Source organism: Agelaius phoeniceus, chromosome 15 (assembly GCF_051311805.1).
Source record: "Agelaius phoeniceus isolate bAgePho1 chromosome 15, bAgePho1.hap1, whole genome shotgun sequence".
In the NCBI taxonomy this organism is placed as follows: Eukaryota; Metazoa; Chordata; class Aves; order Passeriformes; family Icteridae; genus Agelaius; species Agelaius phoeniceus.
In genome coordinates this window covers 5,001-20,731 of record NC_135279.1, presented here as the reverse complement: position 1 = coordinate 20,731, position 15,731 = coordinate 5,001, and the positions used below count along the sequence as shown (strand labels likewise).

Below are 15,731 nucleotides of genomic sequence, written 5' to 3'. Positions count from 1 at the left end.
TGCCACTCATAATAATGGCCACAGCCTTGAAATCAGGATGAAGCTGGAGCCTGAAGGAGCCAGGCACACTCAGAAGAGGGCAAGTAGCTGACTTGCTGGGATTTGGCCCACATAACTCTGTAGTTATACTTTGGTTTTGTTTTCCTTTATTGTAGCTGACCGAGAGGCTAACAGGCAATCACGGGGCCCTCTGAGGCAGACTCATTTCAGGTGCCACGTGGATCCACATCACCGATCATCCAAAAGATAAGTCAGGGCCATGGCCTGGAGATTGGAGAGTAGGGGGTTGGGAGTTCCTGGGACAGATTTAAAAATTAGCAGAGGGAAAAGCAATCTTCTCCAAGGGGCCTCTTAGGACAGCTAAAGGGAGAGGTTCTACTTTTGATGGCAGCTTTCAGGCAGGCAGCGCAGAACAGTTCCGGTCCACGGTGTGTTGTCCGGTGTACCGTGTTACCTAGTGTGTCTTTGGGGTCCCTTTTGCCTTTTCCCCTTGAGACCCTCACCACAAGCATAATGTGTTGTGTTTGTTATCCCCCTGTTTGTCATGTTCTGTGTCACGGGTGTCCGCACATGTTTGTGCCAGAGCTGCTCTGCCCTGCCCTGCCGCATAGCCTGCTGCAACAGGACAAGTCTCAGGGACTTGCAGTTTGTGGGGTGTTGCCAGACTCTAGATGATATTCCTAGATAGACAGGAGATGTTTGGAGCTGTGAAGTTATCCTGCAGCCCTTTGACTTTTGTCCTCACTTTCTTTCAGACGCAGAAGGATAAAATCCAGGGCAAAATCCATCCACCCATCCCGAGTGAGGAGGTTCCCCCGAGCAGGTTAGTCACCGTTTGGCTCTGCAGGGGGAGTGTCAAGTGTGACTCTGTTACAGCACTGTTCTTTTCCTTTTTAGGAGGTAAAGCTGGATATCAACAGTCAAGATGAGGTGGGCAAGGTGAGCATTGAGTAGGGTACAGAAGCAGTTGTTATTGCTCAAGTCTCACTTTCCGGTGCAACTCTAAGCATCTGTTCCCGCTTCTGCGCTTTAGGCAATCCACTCGGAGTACACCGAGCCCCAGTCACCAACCGGCCGACGCACCGGGTGTGCCGCTCTCCTGAGCCCTGCGGAAGAATCACGGGACTCGTTGATGAAGCCTCTCCCTTTTCTGTTTAAAGGTGTCACCAGGATAGCCTTGGGCACCAGCCGAGGAGTCACGGTGAGTAGGGGAAGTAGGGAGGCGGAGCGAGGGTCCGCTCAGGTTTCAGCAATGCAACGTGACCTCGTCTCCTTTTAACCCAGGCTTACCCCCATGACAACAGCATCAGCCTCGGAGCGCGGCCGAAGGGTGCGGCTCCAGGAGCCAGGCATTCTTGGGAAAACGGTGAGTAGCAGAATTGTTGGGTTTTGGCCAGTGTGCTGCAGAGATCATGCATTGATATTTGGATTTCTTTCATGTAGCTGACTAAGAAACAACAGAGAGTTGTTGAACAAGAGTGCCAGCAGGAACTTCCCAGATGTTGACGCTGCCTTCTTTTGCACCTGACAAGGATAGGCATCCCCAGATGTCCGAGAGATAAGTAGAGGGCTACAACCCACAGAGGGGATGAAAGCGGGGCGCAGGGTAGGGACCCACCAGGAGGGGTTTTTGAGTCTCCTTTGGAGATGGGGGTGTCCATGAAGCGGACACCCTTAGGCCCCATAAAAGGAAAGCCTGACTTTTCATCACTGTGCTGAGGTGCGCAGGGCAGAGCAGTCACGGTGTGTATCGTGTCACTTGTCTTTTGTGTATTATGTGTGTTTGCATATGTCATGTCTTTTACCTTAGGCCTTGGAGGGGCCTGTCAGAAACCCTGGCATCATTGTTAGCATCTGTGATCTCTGCATTCCTTGGCCTGGCATCAATGCCATAGAACTTTCGACTCAGGAGCTCAGACAGGCATCAGACTCTCTTGTCTCTTTAGAAGCATCCGGTCAGATGTCTTTTCAGGTCTTGTTCTGAGCTGTATGGACAGCTATGCCTCGCCAGGATCCATTATGGCGGACTAGGACTCGAAAGAACGTGAGGGCAGGTAGAGGCTTCTGGCTGTATGATTCTTGGGCATCCATCTTTGCAGTTCTTGGAATAAATCATTCAGTTAGCATCTTCTTCCTCCAGGTTTCTCTGAGCCTCATCAGCTCACCATCAGTCTCACCTCGGTCATCTCCTTTTGCATTCTCTCAGTCCTCGCAGCCATTTTCCTTGCCAGGAGATTTTTGTCCGTTTCGCGTCCCCGTTGTCTGTCACGTCCTGTCCCGTGTCACGGGTGTCTGCACACATTTGTGCCGGAGCTGCTCTGCCCTGCCACATAGCCTGGTGCAACAGGAGAAGTCCCGAGGACTTGAAGTTTGTAATGTGGGGTGTAGTTGGACTCTAGATGGGATTTGTAGATGGACACAAGATATCTGGAGCTCTTAAGTTATCCTGCAACAGTTTAACTCTTGTCCTAACTTTTTTTTTTCAGATTCAGATGGATTAAATCTGTGCCAGAGGGCCCCATCCTGGGTGAGGGGATTCCCCCGAGCAGGTGAGGCACCATTTGTCTCTGCAGCAGAAGTGTATGTGGTGACTCTGTTACAGCTCTGTTCTTTGTCTTTCTTTTTAGGAATTAAGTCTGGATACCAGCAGTCAAGGTGAGCAGTGGAGAGAAGTAGCTGTTATTGCTCCAGTCTCAGTTTCTGGTGCTGCTCTAAGCTTCCATTCTCTTTTTTGTGCTTTAGGCAATCCACTCGGAGCCTGCCAAGCCCCCGTCACCTGCCGGCCGATGCACCGGGTTCCCTGCACGTGTGAGCCCTGTGGATGCGTTACAGGACCTGGTGATGAAACCCTGAACTCTTCTATTTAAAGGTGCCATCCAGGTGGCCTTCAGCAGCTGCCAAGGAGTTGTGCTGAGTAGGGGAAGTAGGGAGGGGGAGCGAGGGTCCACTCAGGTTTCAGCCATGCCAAATCACCTCATCTCTCTTAACCCAGACACCCCCTGTGACGACGGCTTCGGTCTCTGAGTATGCCCGAAGCGTGCGGCCCGAGCAGCTGAGCGTTCTTAGGAGCACGGTGAGTAGCAGACTTGTGGGGTTTTGGCCGATGGGCTACCAAGATCGGGCACTGATGTTTGGTTTTCTTTAATATAGCTGTCTAAGAGACAAAAGCCCGGTGCCAGCAGGAGCTTCCCAGCTGACGAAGCGGCCTTTCTTCGCACCCGAGACCGGCATCCCCAGATGCGCGAGAGATAAGTAGAGGGCCACGACCCACAGAGGGGATGAAAGCAGGGTGCAGGTTTGGGAATTACTGGGAGGGGTTTTTGAGTCCGCTTTGGAGGTGGGGGGTGTCCATGAAGCGGCCCCTTAGGCCCCATAAAAGGAAAGCCTGACTTTTCATCACTGTGCTGAGGTGCACAGGGCAGAGCAGTCCCGGTGTGTATCGTGTCACTTGTCTTTTGTGTATTATGTGTGTTTGCATATGTCATGTCTTTTACCTTAGGCCTTGGAGGGGCCTGTCAGAAACCCTGGCATCATTGTTAGCATCTGTGATCTCTGCATTCCTTGGCCTGGCATCAATGCCATAGAACTTTCGACTCAGGAGCTCAGACAGGCATCAGACTCTCTTGTCTCTTTAGAAGCATCCGGTCAGATGTCTTTTCAGGTCTTGGTCTGAGCTGTATGGACAGCTATGTCCCGCCAGGATCCATTAAGGCAGACTTGGACTTGAAAGACCGAGAGGGCAGGTAGAGGCTTCTGGCTGTATGATTCTTGGGCATCCATCTTTGCAGTTCTTGGAATAAATCATTCAGTTAGCATCTTCTTCCTTCAGTGTTTTCTGAGCCTCGTCAGCTCACCATCGGTCTCACCTCAGTCATCTCATTTGGCATCTTCTCAGTCCTTGCAGTCATCCTTCTTGCCCAGAGATTTCTGTCTGTGTCGTGTGCCCATTGTTTGTCACGTCCCGTCTTACCTGTGTCACGGATGTCTGCACATATTTGTGCCGGAGCTGCTCTGCCCTGCCACATAGCCTGGTGTAATAGGACAAGCCCCGGGGAGTTGAAATTTGTAATGTGGGTTGTACTTGGACTCTAGATGCTATTCCTATATTGACCTAAGGTGTTTGTAGCTTTTGAGTTATCGTGCATGTGTTTGACATATGTTCTAACTTTCTTTCAGGTGCAGTTGCATTGCATCCATGGCAGAGCCCCCCATCCTGGGTGAGGGGGTTCCCACAAGCAGGTCAGTCACCATTTGTCTGTGCAGGGGGAGTGTCAAGTGTGACCCTGTTACAGCGCTGGTTTTTGTCTTTATTTTTAGGAAGTATAGCTGGATCCCAGCAGTCAAGTTCAAGAGAGCAAGGTGAGCAGTAGCCTTTCTTGTTGCTGAGGTCTGAATTCTAAGGGGGCAAATCTAAGTCTCCATTCTCATTTTTGTGCCTTAGGCAATCCACTCGGAGCACGCCAAGCTCCCGTCCCCAACCGGCCGACGGACCGAATTTTCCACCCTGACGAGCCCCGTCTTCCGGGTAGCAGTCAGGAACCGCCGAGGAGTTGCGGTGAGTCAGGGAAGTAGGGAGGAGGACCGAGGGTCCACTCAGGTTTCAGCAACGCCACATCACCTCCTGTCCTCTTAATCCAGGCGTACCCCCCCCAGGACGGGCGTCGGCCTCCGAGCGTGCCCGAAGCGTGCGACCCGAGGAGCCGGGCCTTCTTAGGAGAAGGGTGAGTAGCAGGCTTGTGGGGTTTTGGCCGATGGACTGCCAAGATCAGGCACTGATGTTTGGTTTTCTTTAATATAGCTGTCTGAGAGACAACAGCCCAGTGACAGCAGGAACTTCCCAGCCGGCGAGGCGGCCTTTCTTCGCACCCGACACGGACCGGCATCCCCAGATGTCCGAGAGATAAGTAGAGGGCTACGACCCACAGAGATGATGAAAGAAAGGTGCTGGGTCGGGACTCCTGGGGTCGGGGAGGGGAGGTCTTGAGTTGGCTCTGGAGATGAGGGTAGCCAAGAAGTGGCCCTTTAGGCCGCCCAAAAGCAAAGTCTCACTTTGGATCACAGTGCTGAGGTGAGCAGGGCAGAGCAGTCCCGGTGTGTATTGTGTCACTTGTCTTTTGTGCATTATGTCTTGTTTGGGTGTCTCATGTCTTTTATCTTAGCCCTTTGAGGGGCCTATCAGAAACCTCGGCAGTATTCTTAGCAGCCACGATCTCCACGTTTCTTTGGCCCGGCACCCAGGCCATAAAACTTTTGACTCAGGAGCTCAGCCAGGCATCAGAATTGCAACTCTTTGTAAGCATCCAGTCAAATGCATTTTCAGGTCTTCTTCTGAGCTGTATGGACAGCTGCACCCTGCAAGGTTCTATTATGGTGGATTAGGACTTGTAAGAATGTGAGGGCAGGTAGAGGCTTCTGACCGTAGGGCTCCTGTGCATTCATCTTTGCAGTTCTTGGACTAAAACATTCAATTTAGCATCTTCCTTCTCCAGGGCACTCTGAGCCTTATCAGCTCGCCATCGGTCTGTCTTACCTCGGTCGTCTCATTTGGCATCTTCTCAGTCATCCTTCTTGCCTAGAGATTTCTGTCCGTGTCTTGTGCCCATTTTTTGTCGTGTCCTGTCTATCCCGTGTCACGGGTGTCTGCACACATTTGTGCCGGAGCTGCTCTGCCCTGCCACATAGCCTGGTGTAATAGGAGAAGCCCCGGGGAGTTGAAAGTTGTCATGTGGGCTGTACTTGGACTCTAGATGCTATTCCTGTATTGACCTAAGGTGTTTGTAGCTTTTGAGTTATCGTGCATGTGTTTGACATATGTTCTAACTTTCTTTCAGGTGCAAATGCATTACACCTGTGGCAGAGGGTTACGGTTAGGAGGTGCCAGGCCTTCTTAGGAGAAGGGTGAGTAGCAGACTTGTGTGCTTTTGGCCGATGGGCTGCCAAGGTCAGGCGTTGATGTTTGGTTTTCTTTAATATAGCTGTCTAAGAGACAACAGCAGGTGACAGCAGGAACTTCCCAGCAGGCGAGGCGGCCTTTCTTCGCACCTGACACGGACCGGCATCCCCAGATGTCCGAGAGATAAGTAGAGGGCCACGACCCACAGAGGGGATGAAAGCGAGGTGTTGGGTTGGCACTCCGGGGGGGGGGGGGAGGTTTTGAGTTGGCTCTGGAGATGAGGGTAGCCAAGAAGTGGCCCCTTAGGCCCCCTAAAAGCAAAGTCTCACTTTGGATCACAGTGCTGAGGTGAGCAGGGCAGAGCAGTCCCGGTGTGTATTGTGTCACTTGTCTACTGTGCATTATGTCTTGTTTGGGTGTCTCATGTCTTTTATCTTAGCCCTTTGAGGGGCCTACCAGAAACCTTGGCACCAGTCTTAGCATCTGTGCTCTCAGCGTTCCTTGGCCCGGCACCCAGGCCATAAAACTTTTGACTCGGGAGCTCAGACAGGCATCAGACTCTCATCTCTTTTTGTAAGCATCCAGTCAGATGTCTCTTCAGGTCTTGTTCTGAGCTGTATGGACAGCTATACCCCGCCAGGATCCATTATGGCGGACTAGGACTTGAAAGAATGTGAGGGCAGGTAGAGGCTTCTGACCATAGGATTCTTGGGCATCCATCTTTGCAGTTCTTGGAATAAATCATTCAGTTAGCATCTTTTTCCTTCAGGGTTCTCTGAGCCTCCTCAGCCCACCATCAGTTTGACCTCGGTCATCTCCTTTTGCATTCTCTCAGTCCTCACAGCCATTTTCCTTGCCAGGAGATTTCTGTCCATGTCGCGTCCCCGTTGTCTGTCACGTCCCGTCCCGTGTCACGGGTGTCTGCACACACATTTGTGCCGGAGCTGCTCTGCCCTGCTGCGTAGTCCGGTGCAATAGGAGAAGTCCCGGGGACTTGAAGTTTGTAATGTGGGGTGTAGTTGGACTCTAGATGGGATTTGTAGATGGACACAAGATATCTGGAGCTCTTAAGTTATCCTGCAACAGTTTAACTCTTGTCCTAACTTTTTTTTCAGATTCAGATGGATTAAATCTGTGCCAGAGGGCCCCATCCCGGGTGAGGGGATTCCCCAAAGCAGGTGAGGCACTATTTGTTTCTGTAGAGGAAGCATAAATGGTGGCTGTTACAGCATTGTTCTTTGTCTCTCTTTTTAGGAAGTCAAGGCTGAGAGCAGCAGTCAAGGCCAAGTGGGCGAGGTGAGCATTGACTAGCGTACAGAAGCAATTGTTGCTGAGGTCTCAGTTTCTGGTGCAGCTTTAAGCATCTCTTTTTTTTTTTAATTTTAGGTGGTCCGCTTGCAATCTATCCTAGCCGAGCATATCCGTGCCAGGTGGGTGCGAGCTTAAGGTATCGGTGTGGCATACTTGTCAGATTTGGGAGGTTGTGTTTTCACAGTATCTCAGCATGCTTTTCTGCTTTGTTTCATTGCAGGTGCTGTCGCTGCCCTAGGCACGCCAAGGAACAGAGGAGGGCAGGTGAGTTGGCATTTAGGCAGGCTGACTCATAGGTGAATTTTATGCAGCAGCACGCTAAGCATGTACCTTTTCTCTTTGCAGGTATCTTCTGGGCAGTCTCTGGAGTCAAATCAAGATTTGAGGTGAGCCGGGGCAGTGGTGCGGAGCAGTCCCAGGGATTACTGTTGTTGAGGGCAATAGTCACCTTTTCTGTTTTGTCTTAGGTACCCTGAGGAGGCTCTCAGCCAAAGCTTGGAAACGGCGGCACCGAAGCACATGTGGAGAACATCTCAACCTCCACGTGTGACCGAGGATGGATTTTGTCCGCTCCTCTTCCAAAAGCTAAGTGTCAGGGCCTGTGGCCGGGAGAAGGGGAAAAACCTTTACTCTCACAGGAGGCAATCAGATGTCAGCTTAGGGGAGAGGTCTGTAGCAGGACAGGCTTTCTGGAAGTAAAGGGAGATGGTTTCTCCTCAGCCTCACCAGAGCCTTTGCCGGGCAGGGCAGTTCCAACCCATCTCCACATTCTCGGGAACTTTGCGTCGTCCATCTTCCTCGACTCGACGTCATCACGGATCTTTCCCCCGAGGAGCTCGCCTTCACGTCCGGAGCTAGGGCCACGGTCACCCGGCAGTCGGCTTCCTTATCTAGGCTCGCCGAGCCTCTCGAGCATCCTCTTAACTGCTTCGGCACTAACTGCTTTTAATGAGTTCCATTTCATCATCACGTGCCATCGTCATAGGGCTTTCTTTCCTTTGGCATCATCAGCCACTGGCTCATCTTGTGCTAGGAATCTCGGGTCCATAAGTTAAAAGTGCTAGGCAGTTTACTCTTGTCTCTGTGTTACGCCATCCGTGTCTATGTTGTGTCATCCGTGTCCGTGTTATGTAGTCTGTGTCTATTGTCTTCTGTGTCATAGGCCTTTGTTACGTCTTGACGCTTTACAGGCACTATTTTGTGCCATATAGGCAGTATTTTACTCACATTCCTTCCCAGATATAGCTTATTCTGGCATCTTTACATTTTTACTCTTTGAGACAGGAAGGATTACACAAGATTTTCTCATCCATCTTCCTTCTCACTACCAGCTTTGGTAGTGCTTTTTTTTCCTTGCTATTATCTTGGACTTCTAGAGGGAGCGTCTTACACCCTCCTCAAGTGACTGCAGTTGTTCTGTAGGTTCCATCTTCTCAAAGAGTATGGGGCCCAACAATTAATCTTCCACAGAGTTATCTCAAGTGTTGGCTTATATTGCGTGTACCTTTGTTGGCTTATATTGTGTGTACCTATATTGCATGTACCTTTGTTGGCTTATATTGTGTGTACCTATATTGCATGTACCTTTGTTGGCTTACATTGTATATGCTTATATTGTGTGTACCTATATTGCATGTACCTTTGTTGGCTTATATTGTGTGTACCTATATTGCATGTACCTTTGTTGGCTTACATTGTATATGCTTATATTGCGTGTACCTATATTGCATGTACCTTTGTTGGCTTACATTGTATATGCTTATATTGCGTGTACCTCTGTCGGCTTATATTGTATGTGCTTATATTGCGTGTACCTATATTGCATGTACCTTTGTTGGCTTACATTGTATATGCTTATATTGCGTGTACCTATGTCGGCTTATATTGAATATGCTTATATTGCGTGTACTCATATCGGCTTATATTGTGTGTACTTATACCACTTATGACTGGAGCTGCCCTGCCCTGGCATGTAGTCATAGTTAGGTAGAACAGTTGTAAAAACTTTACTGTTCATCTGTCTTTTATGGGATTTTGGGTAGAAAATTTATTGGTCCAGAGCGGGGACAATTCCTAGCTGTCAGCCACTCGTTGACCACTTCCTATCGTCTCACAGGTCCTCGAGGCTACCGATTTCCCCAGATTCTACCATTTGACGTCAAGGAGCAGCAGTCAGAAGACACGTCGAAGCACGTTCTTCAGCGTCTCGAGTAAGGGCCACAGCGAGCCTGTAAAAGCGGGAAAAGTGTGTGAGAGTGTGTGAGAGCACATGACTGTGTCTGTCTGTGTCCACTCGTCTGTGTGTGTGAGCACATGCTGACTAGTTTTAACCTTGTGTCTGTGACTTTTGCTTTTCAGGTTTTTTAATTCATTTTTAAATTTAGAATAAAAAATCCCCAGCCGGGGGTTTTTTTTTTTTCCCCCCGGCTGGGTTTTTTTTTCCTCGGTCCCGGTCGGTCTGAGAGGCGACGTTCATCGCCAGAGTTTGGGCACAGACCAGCCAGGGACCGGGGTTTTCATCAGGCAGGAGGATTTTTTTGGAGGCTCCCGGGAACCGTGTTCCCGAGGAGCGGCGCGAATGCGTGCCGGGGGTTAGCAGAGAGGTTGAGGTGTGAGTCAGTGTGGGTTTGTGTGTAAGCTGAAGGAAGTGTGTGTGTGTGTTGAAGGGTTCTAGGGTTGTAACCTTACATGACTTTTGCTTTTCAGGTTTTTAAATTAATTTTTAAATTTAGAATAAAAAATCCCCAGCCGGGGGGTTTTTTTTTTTTCCCCCCGGCTGGGTTTTTTTTTCCCGGGTCCCGGTCGGTCAGCGAGGTGACGTTCATCGCCAAAGTTTGGGTGCGGACCGTCCAGGGACCGGGGTTTTCGTCAGGCAGGAGGATTTTTTTGGAGGCTCCCGGGAACCATGTTCCCGAGGAGCGGTGCGAATGCGTGCCGGGGGTTAGCAGAGAGGTTGAGGTGTGAGTGAGGGTGGGTTTGTGTGTAAGCTGAAGGAGGTGTGTGTGTGTATGTGTGTGTTGAAGGGTTGTAACCTTACATGACTTTTGCTTTTCAGGTTTTTAAATTAATTTTTAAATTTAGAATAAAAAATCCCCAGCCGGGGGGTTTTTTTTTTTTCCCCCCGGCTGGGTTTTTTTTTCCCGGGTCCCGGTCGGTCAGCGAGGCGACGTTCATCGCCAAAGTTTGGGTGCGGACCGTCCAGGGACCGGGGTTTTTGTCAGGCAGGAGGATTTTTTTGGAGGCTCCCGGGAACCATGTTCCCGAGGAGCGGCGCGAATGCGTGCCGGGGGTTAGCAGAGAGGTTGAGGTGTGAGTGAGGGTGGGTTTGTGTGTAAGCTGAAGGAGGTGTGTGTGTGTATGTGTGTGTTGAAGGGTTGTAACCTTACATGACTTTTGCTTTTCAGGTTTTTAAATTAATTTTTAAATTTAGAATAAAAAATCCCCAGCCGGGGGGTTTTTTTTTTTTTCCCCCCGGCTGGGTTTTTTTTTCCCGGGTCCCGGTCGGTCTGCGAGGCAACGTTCATCGCCAAAGTTTGGGCGCGGACCGTCCAGGGACCGGGGTTTTCGTCAGGCAGGAGGATTTTTTGGAGGCTCCCGGGAACCACGTCCCCGAGGACCAACGATTGCTGGGGAGTAATTTAGCAGTTATGATGAGAGAGATGGTGAGTTTGTGTGTAAGCTGAAGGGGTAGATGAGTGTTGTTTTCTGTGTCCTTTTGTTGTTTTCCTGTTGTTTTCCTGTAACAATAAATCAACATGTAATGAAAATAGAAAAAGGTTATCACTTTCTGTTAATATGTCTTGCTCTTTATTACATTTGCATTAAGTGCTGTATTGCTCTGTATGTAAAATAGACTTTTACCAGTGTGTCCATGGATTGTATCTGCACTTGCATTTGTATACACTGTTTCCATGTATTTTGCTGATGTATAAATAAATAAAAACATTCATTTAATAAAGTTGAATCACCCTAAATAAAGATACCCCCTGCCCTTCCCTACCCCCACCGTGGCTCCTGTCCTTTTTTTGGTGTGGTTTTGTCATTTCTATCCACTGTATTTCTTCCTTTTGCTCCTCACTTTCCTTTTCTATTGATAACTTAATTTCCATCTGTCTCTAACCCTTTGTTTCTGTTTCTCACTCTTTCTGACACTGTGTCTCTGCTTCTGTACCTCTGTTTCCATCTGCTTCCTTTTTCTCTTTGTCCATTTCACTGTTTCTGACTGTATTTATTTTTCTCTCTTTTGTCTATACTTTGCACCTTATTTCTTTTTCTTTATAACTGTCACTCTCACTCTTCTTGCTTCTTTTTCCCTCTGTGTTCTCCTTTTCCTTGGTTTGTCTTTTTTGCTCTTAGTCTTTTCCTTTTTCACTCTACCCCAAGTTTTCACTTTAACTCTAACCCTAACCCCTTTCTTTTCTCTCTAAATCCTGGCCTTCTTCCGTTTTCCCTTGTCTCTCTGTGCCTTCTTGTCTCTGTCTTCTTTTCTCCTCTGTCCTCTTTCCTCTCTCTCTCTGTCTCCTTTTCTTCTGCCTTCTTTTCTCTCTCTTTTGCCTTTTACTCTCTCTGTCTCATTTTCTTCTTTACTCTCTGTCTGTCTTTTTTCACTGTTTTTCCCTCTCTCCCTCTGTTTTTCTCAACCCTTTTCTCTGTTCTTCTCTCTCTCTCTCTCTCCCTTTTTTCTCTTTTCTCTCTCCTTCTCTCTCTCCCTTTTTTCTCTCCTTCTCTCTCCCTTTTTTCTCTTTTCTCTCTCTCTCTCTCTCTCTCTCTCTCTCTCTCTCTCTCTCTCTCCCTTTTTTGTCTTCTCTCTCCTTTTCTCTCTCCTTCTCTCTCTCCTTTCTCTCTCTCTCTCCCTTTTTTGTCTTCTCTCTCTCTTGTCTTCTCTCTCTCTTGTCTTCTCTCTCTCTCTCTCCTTCTCTCTCTCTCTCTCCTTCTCTCTCTCTCTCCTTCTCTCTCTCCTTCCCTCTCTCCCTCCTTCTCTCTCCTTTTCTCTCTCTCTCTCTCTCTCTCTGTTTTCCTTTCTAGCTTTAGATTAAAAAAGCAGCAGTAAAAACTTTCAGGCTCCCTGGGAGTAAAAAAAGAAAAAAAAAAATTTAAAAAAACAAACCATTTACTCCCCGGGAGCCTGAAATTTCCTACTGCTGCACCGGACATATAGTTTTTCTTCTTTTTACTATATACAGTATATAGGGATCCCACCTGTCAGCAATCAATAGTAATGAGCAGTCCCCACCCACATACACACCCCTCCCATGGTGCCCACACACCCCACCCCCATGGCCGCCCCCCTCACCAGACCCACCCCCTGCAAGCCAGCACCCCACCCCATGCCATTTACATATAGATCACGCAGTCACAGCGCCACCTGCCGTTTACTCGCGAGTACTGCACCCACAGCGCCACCTGCCGTCTGCAACCGGGTACTACATGCACAGCACCACCTGCTGCTTGCCGGCCGGTACTGCATGCACAGCGCCCCCTGCCGTCCGCTTACCAGTACTGCATGCACAGCGCCCCCTGCTGTCCGCCCATCAGTACTGCATGCACAGCGCCCCCTGCCGTCTGCCGCGGCACACTACACCCGCGGCGCGCCCCCGATGACATCACCAGCGCGACATGCCCCAGAAAGGACCCCAGCGCATAGACGTCCCCGCCAGTCGCCCGATCGAAACGGCGCCACCCACCCCGCGCCCCCCGGACCCCCACGCGCGCCACCGCCGGCCCCACGCAAACCGGAACGCCATTCCAGCCCCGCACGACCCGCGAAAACCGCTCAAAACCCCCCTAAAACCCCGAAAAAAATCCCGGTCCCGGCAGCCGCCATTTTGCCGTAAATGACGTCACCCGCCCCGCCGCCATCTTGCCCCCCCGCACCACGTGACCCCCCTCGCGGCCGCCATTTTGTTGCCGTAAATGACGTCACCCCCTCGCGGCCGCCATGTTGCCGTAAATGACGTCACTCCGTATGGCCGCCATCTTGACCCCCCGCGGCCGCCATATTGCCGTAAATGACGTCACCGCGCAGGGCCGCCATCTTGTCTCCCGGATCACGTGATCCCCGGCGGCCGCCATCTTGGTCCTCACACCACGTGACCCACTGGGCGCCGCCATCTTGGATGACATCACAGGGTCCGCCATCTTGGCCTCCCAGGTCACGTGACCGCCGCCATATTGACCAGGGATCACATGACTCCATGGGCGCGGCCATCTTGGATCCACACCACATGACTTACTGGGCGCCGCCATATTAGATCCCCGACCACGTGACCGTATGGGCGCCGCCATCTTGGACGCGTCATCACGACATCACGCCGGACGCCATATTGGTCGCCGATCACGTGACCGACTGGCGACCGCCATCTTGGCTGCCGTACCACGTGACTCAATGGGCGCCGCCATGTTGTACGACACCACGTGACCATATGGGCGCCGCCATCTTGGATGACATCACAGGGTCCGCCATCTTGCCTCCCCGGTCACGTGACCGCCGCCATCTTGGTCCCCGGTCACGTGACTCCATGGGCGCCGCCATCTTGATGAGTCATCACGACGTCACGACGGCCGCCATCTTGGTCCCCCGTACCACGTGACCCCCCTCGCGGCCGCCATCTTGCTGCCGTAAATGACGTCACCCCTACAGCCGCCACGTTGCCGTAAATGACGTCACCGGCCGCCATCTTGCCGTAAATGACGTCACAGAGCACTTGCCATCATCCCAGCTGTCGAGTCACGTGACCCCCGGTCGCCGCCATCTTGGTCACCAGTCACGTGACTGCCGCCATGTTGGTCCCTAGTCACGTGACCCCATGGGGGCCGCCATCTTGGTTCTGTACCACGTGACCCCATGGGGGCCGCCATCTTGATGACTCATCATGACGTCACCGCGGGTTAGGGTTAGGGTTAGGGTTAGGGTTAGGGTTAGGGTTAGGGTTAGGGTTAGGGTTAGGGTTAGGGTTAGGGTTAGGGTTAGGGTTAGGGTTAGGGTTAGGGTTAGGGTTAGGGTTAGGGTTAGGGTTAGGGTTAGGGTTAGGGTTAGGGTTAGGGTTAGGGTTAGGGTTAGGGTTAGGGTTAGGGTTAGGGTTAGGGTTAGGGTTAGGGTTAGGGTTAGGGTTAGGGTTAGGGTTAGGGTTAGGGTTAGGGTTAGGGTTAGGGTTAGGGTTAGGGTTAGGGTTAGGGTTAGGGTTAGGGTTAGGGTTAGGGTTAGGGTTAGGGTTAGGGTTAGGGTTAGGGTTAGGGTTAGGGTTAGGGTTAGGGTTAGGGTTAGGGTTAGGGTTAGGGTTAGGGTTAGGGTTAGGGTTAGGGTTAGGGTTAGGGTTAGGGTTAGGGTTAGGGTTAGGGTTAGGGTTAGGGTTAGGGTTAGGGTTAGGGTTAGGGTTAGGGTTAGGGTTAGGGTTAGGGTTAGGGTTAGGGTTAGGGTTAGGGTTAGGGTTAGGGTTAGGGTTAGGGTTAGGGTTAGGGTTAGGGTTAGGGTTAGGGTTAGGGTTAGGGTTAGGGTTAGGGTTAGGGTTAGGGTTAGGGTTAGGGTTAGGGTTAGGGTTAGGGTTAGGGTTAGGGTTAGGGTTAGGGTTAGGGTTAGGGTTAGGGTTAGGGTTAGGGTTAGGGTTAGGGTTAGGGTTAGGGTTAGGGTTAGGGTTAGGGTTAGGGTTAGGGTTAGGGTTAGGGTTAGGGTTAGGGTTAGGGTTAGGGTTAGGGTTAGGGTTAGGGTTAGGGTTAGGGTTAGGGTTAGGGTTAGGGTTAGGGTTAGGGTTAGGGTTAGGGTTAGGGTTAGGGTTAGGGTTAGGGTTAGGGTTAGGGTTAGGGTTAGGGTTAGGGTTAGGGTTAGGGTTAGGGTTAGGGTTAGGGTTAGGGTTAGGGTTAGGGTTAGGGTTAGGGTTAGGGTTAGGGTTAGGGTTAGGGTTAGGGTTAGGGTTAGGGTTAGGGTTAGGGTTAGGGTTAGGGTTAGGGTTAGGGTTAGGGTTAGGGTTAGGGTTAGGGTTAGGGTTAGGGTTAGGGTTAGGGTTAGGGTTAGGGTTAGGGTTAGGGTTAGGGTTAGGGTTAGGGTTAGGGTTAGGGTTAGGGTTAGGGTTAGGGTTAGGGTTAGGGTTAGGGTTAGGGTTAGGGTTAGGGTTAGGGTTAGGGTTAGGGTTAGGGTTAGGGTTAGGGTTAGGGTTAGGGTTAGGGTTAGGGTTAGGGTTAGGGTTAGGGTTAGGGTTAGGGTTAGGGTTAGGGTTAGGGTTAGGGTTAGGGTTAGGGTTAGGGTTAGGGTTAGGGTTAGGGTTAGGGTTAGGGTTAGGGTTAGGGTTAGGGTTAGGGTTAGGGTTAGGGTTAGGGTTAGGGTTAGGGTTAGGGTTAGGGTTAGGGTTAGGGTTAGGGTTAGGGTTAGGGTTAGGGTTAGGGTTAGGGTTAGGGTTAGGGTTAGGGTTAGGGTTAGGGTTAGGGTTAGGGTTAGGGTTAGGGTTAGGGTTAGGGTTAGGGTTAGGGTTAGGGTTAGGGTTAGGGTTAGGGTTAGGGTTAGGGTTAGGGTTAGGGTTAGGGTTAGGGTTAGGGT

At 50.7% G+C, this 15,731-nt stretch overlaps 1 protein-coding gene and 1 long non-coding RNA gene across 3 annotated transcripts; both read left to right on the top strand.

Annotated features, from left to right (window-relative positions):
• Nucleotides 1–727: 727 nt before the first annotated feature.
• Nucleotides 728–2,865, top strand: LOC143695282 (uncharacterized). The gene is made up of 7 exons (XR_013184385.1): nt 728–823; nt 898–939; nt 1,034–1,201; nt 1,285–1,366; nt 1,444–2,549; nt 2,628–2,655; nt 2,743–2,865. It is a non-coding gene; the product is annotated as an uncharacterized LOC143695282 (long non-coding RNA).
• A 90-nt stretch (nt 2,866–2,955) lies between these two features.
• LOC143695279 (uncharacterized) lies at nt 2,956–10,884 on the top strand. 2 transcript variants are annotated; one of them, XM_077186480.1, is made up of 13 exons: nt 2,956–3,073; nt 3,151–4,239; nt 4,322–4,359; nt 4,442–4,555; nt 4,639–4,721; nt 4,799–4,941; nt 5,832–5,898; nt 5,976–7,071; nt 7,148–7,189; nt 7,280–7,323; nt 7,425–7,468; nt 7,550–7,590; nt 7,672–10,884. In XM_077186480.1, the coding sequence occupies exons 2-7, from the start codon at nt 4,196–4,198 to the stop codon at nt 5,869–5,871; spliced, it is 462 nt and encodes a 153-aa protein (XP_077042595.1). In that variant the 5' UTR covers nt 2,956–3,073; nt 3,151–4,195; the 3' UTR covers nt 5,872–5,898; nt 5,976–7,071; nt 7,148–7,189; nt 7,280–7,323; nt 7,425–7,468; nt 7,550–7,590; nt 7,672–10,884. The 2 variants fall into 2 exon arrangements, with proteins under 2 accessions (XP_077042595.1, XP_077042596.1); XM_077186481.1 differs by lacking the exons at nt 2,956–3,073; nt 3,151–4,239; nt 4,322–4,359; ... (1 more) ...; nt 4,639–4,721; nt 4,799–4,941 and having other exon boundaries at nt 4,959–5,898; nt 7,152–7,189.
• Nucleotides 10,885–15,731: the final 4,847 nt, after the last annotated feature.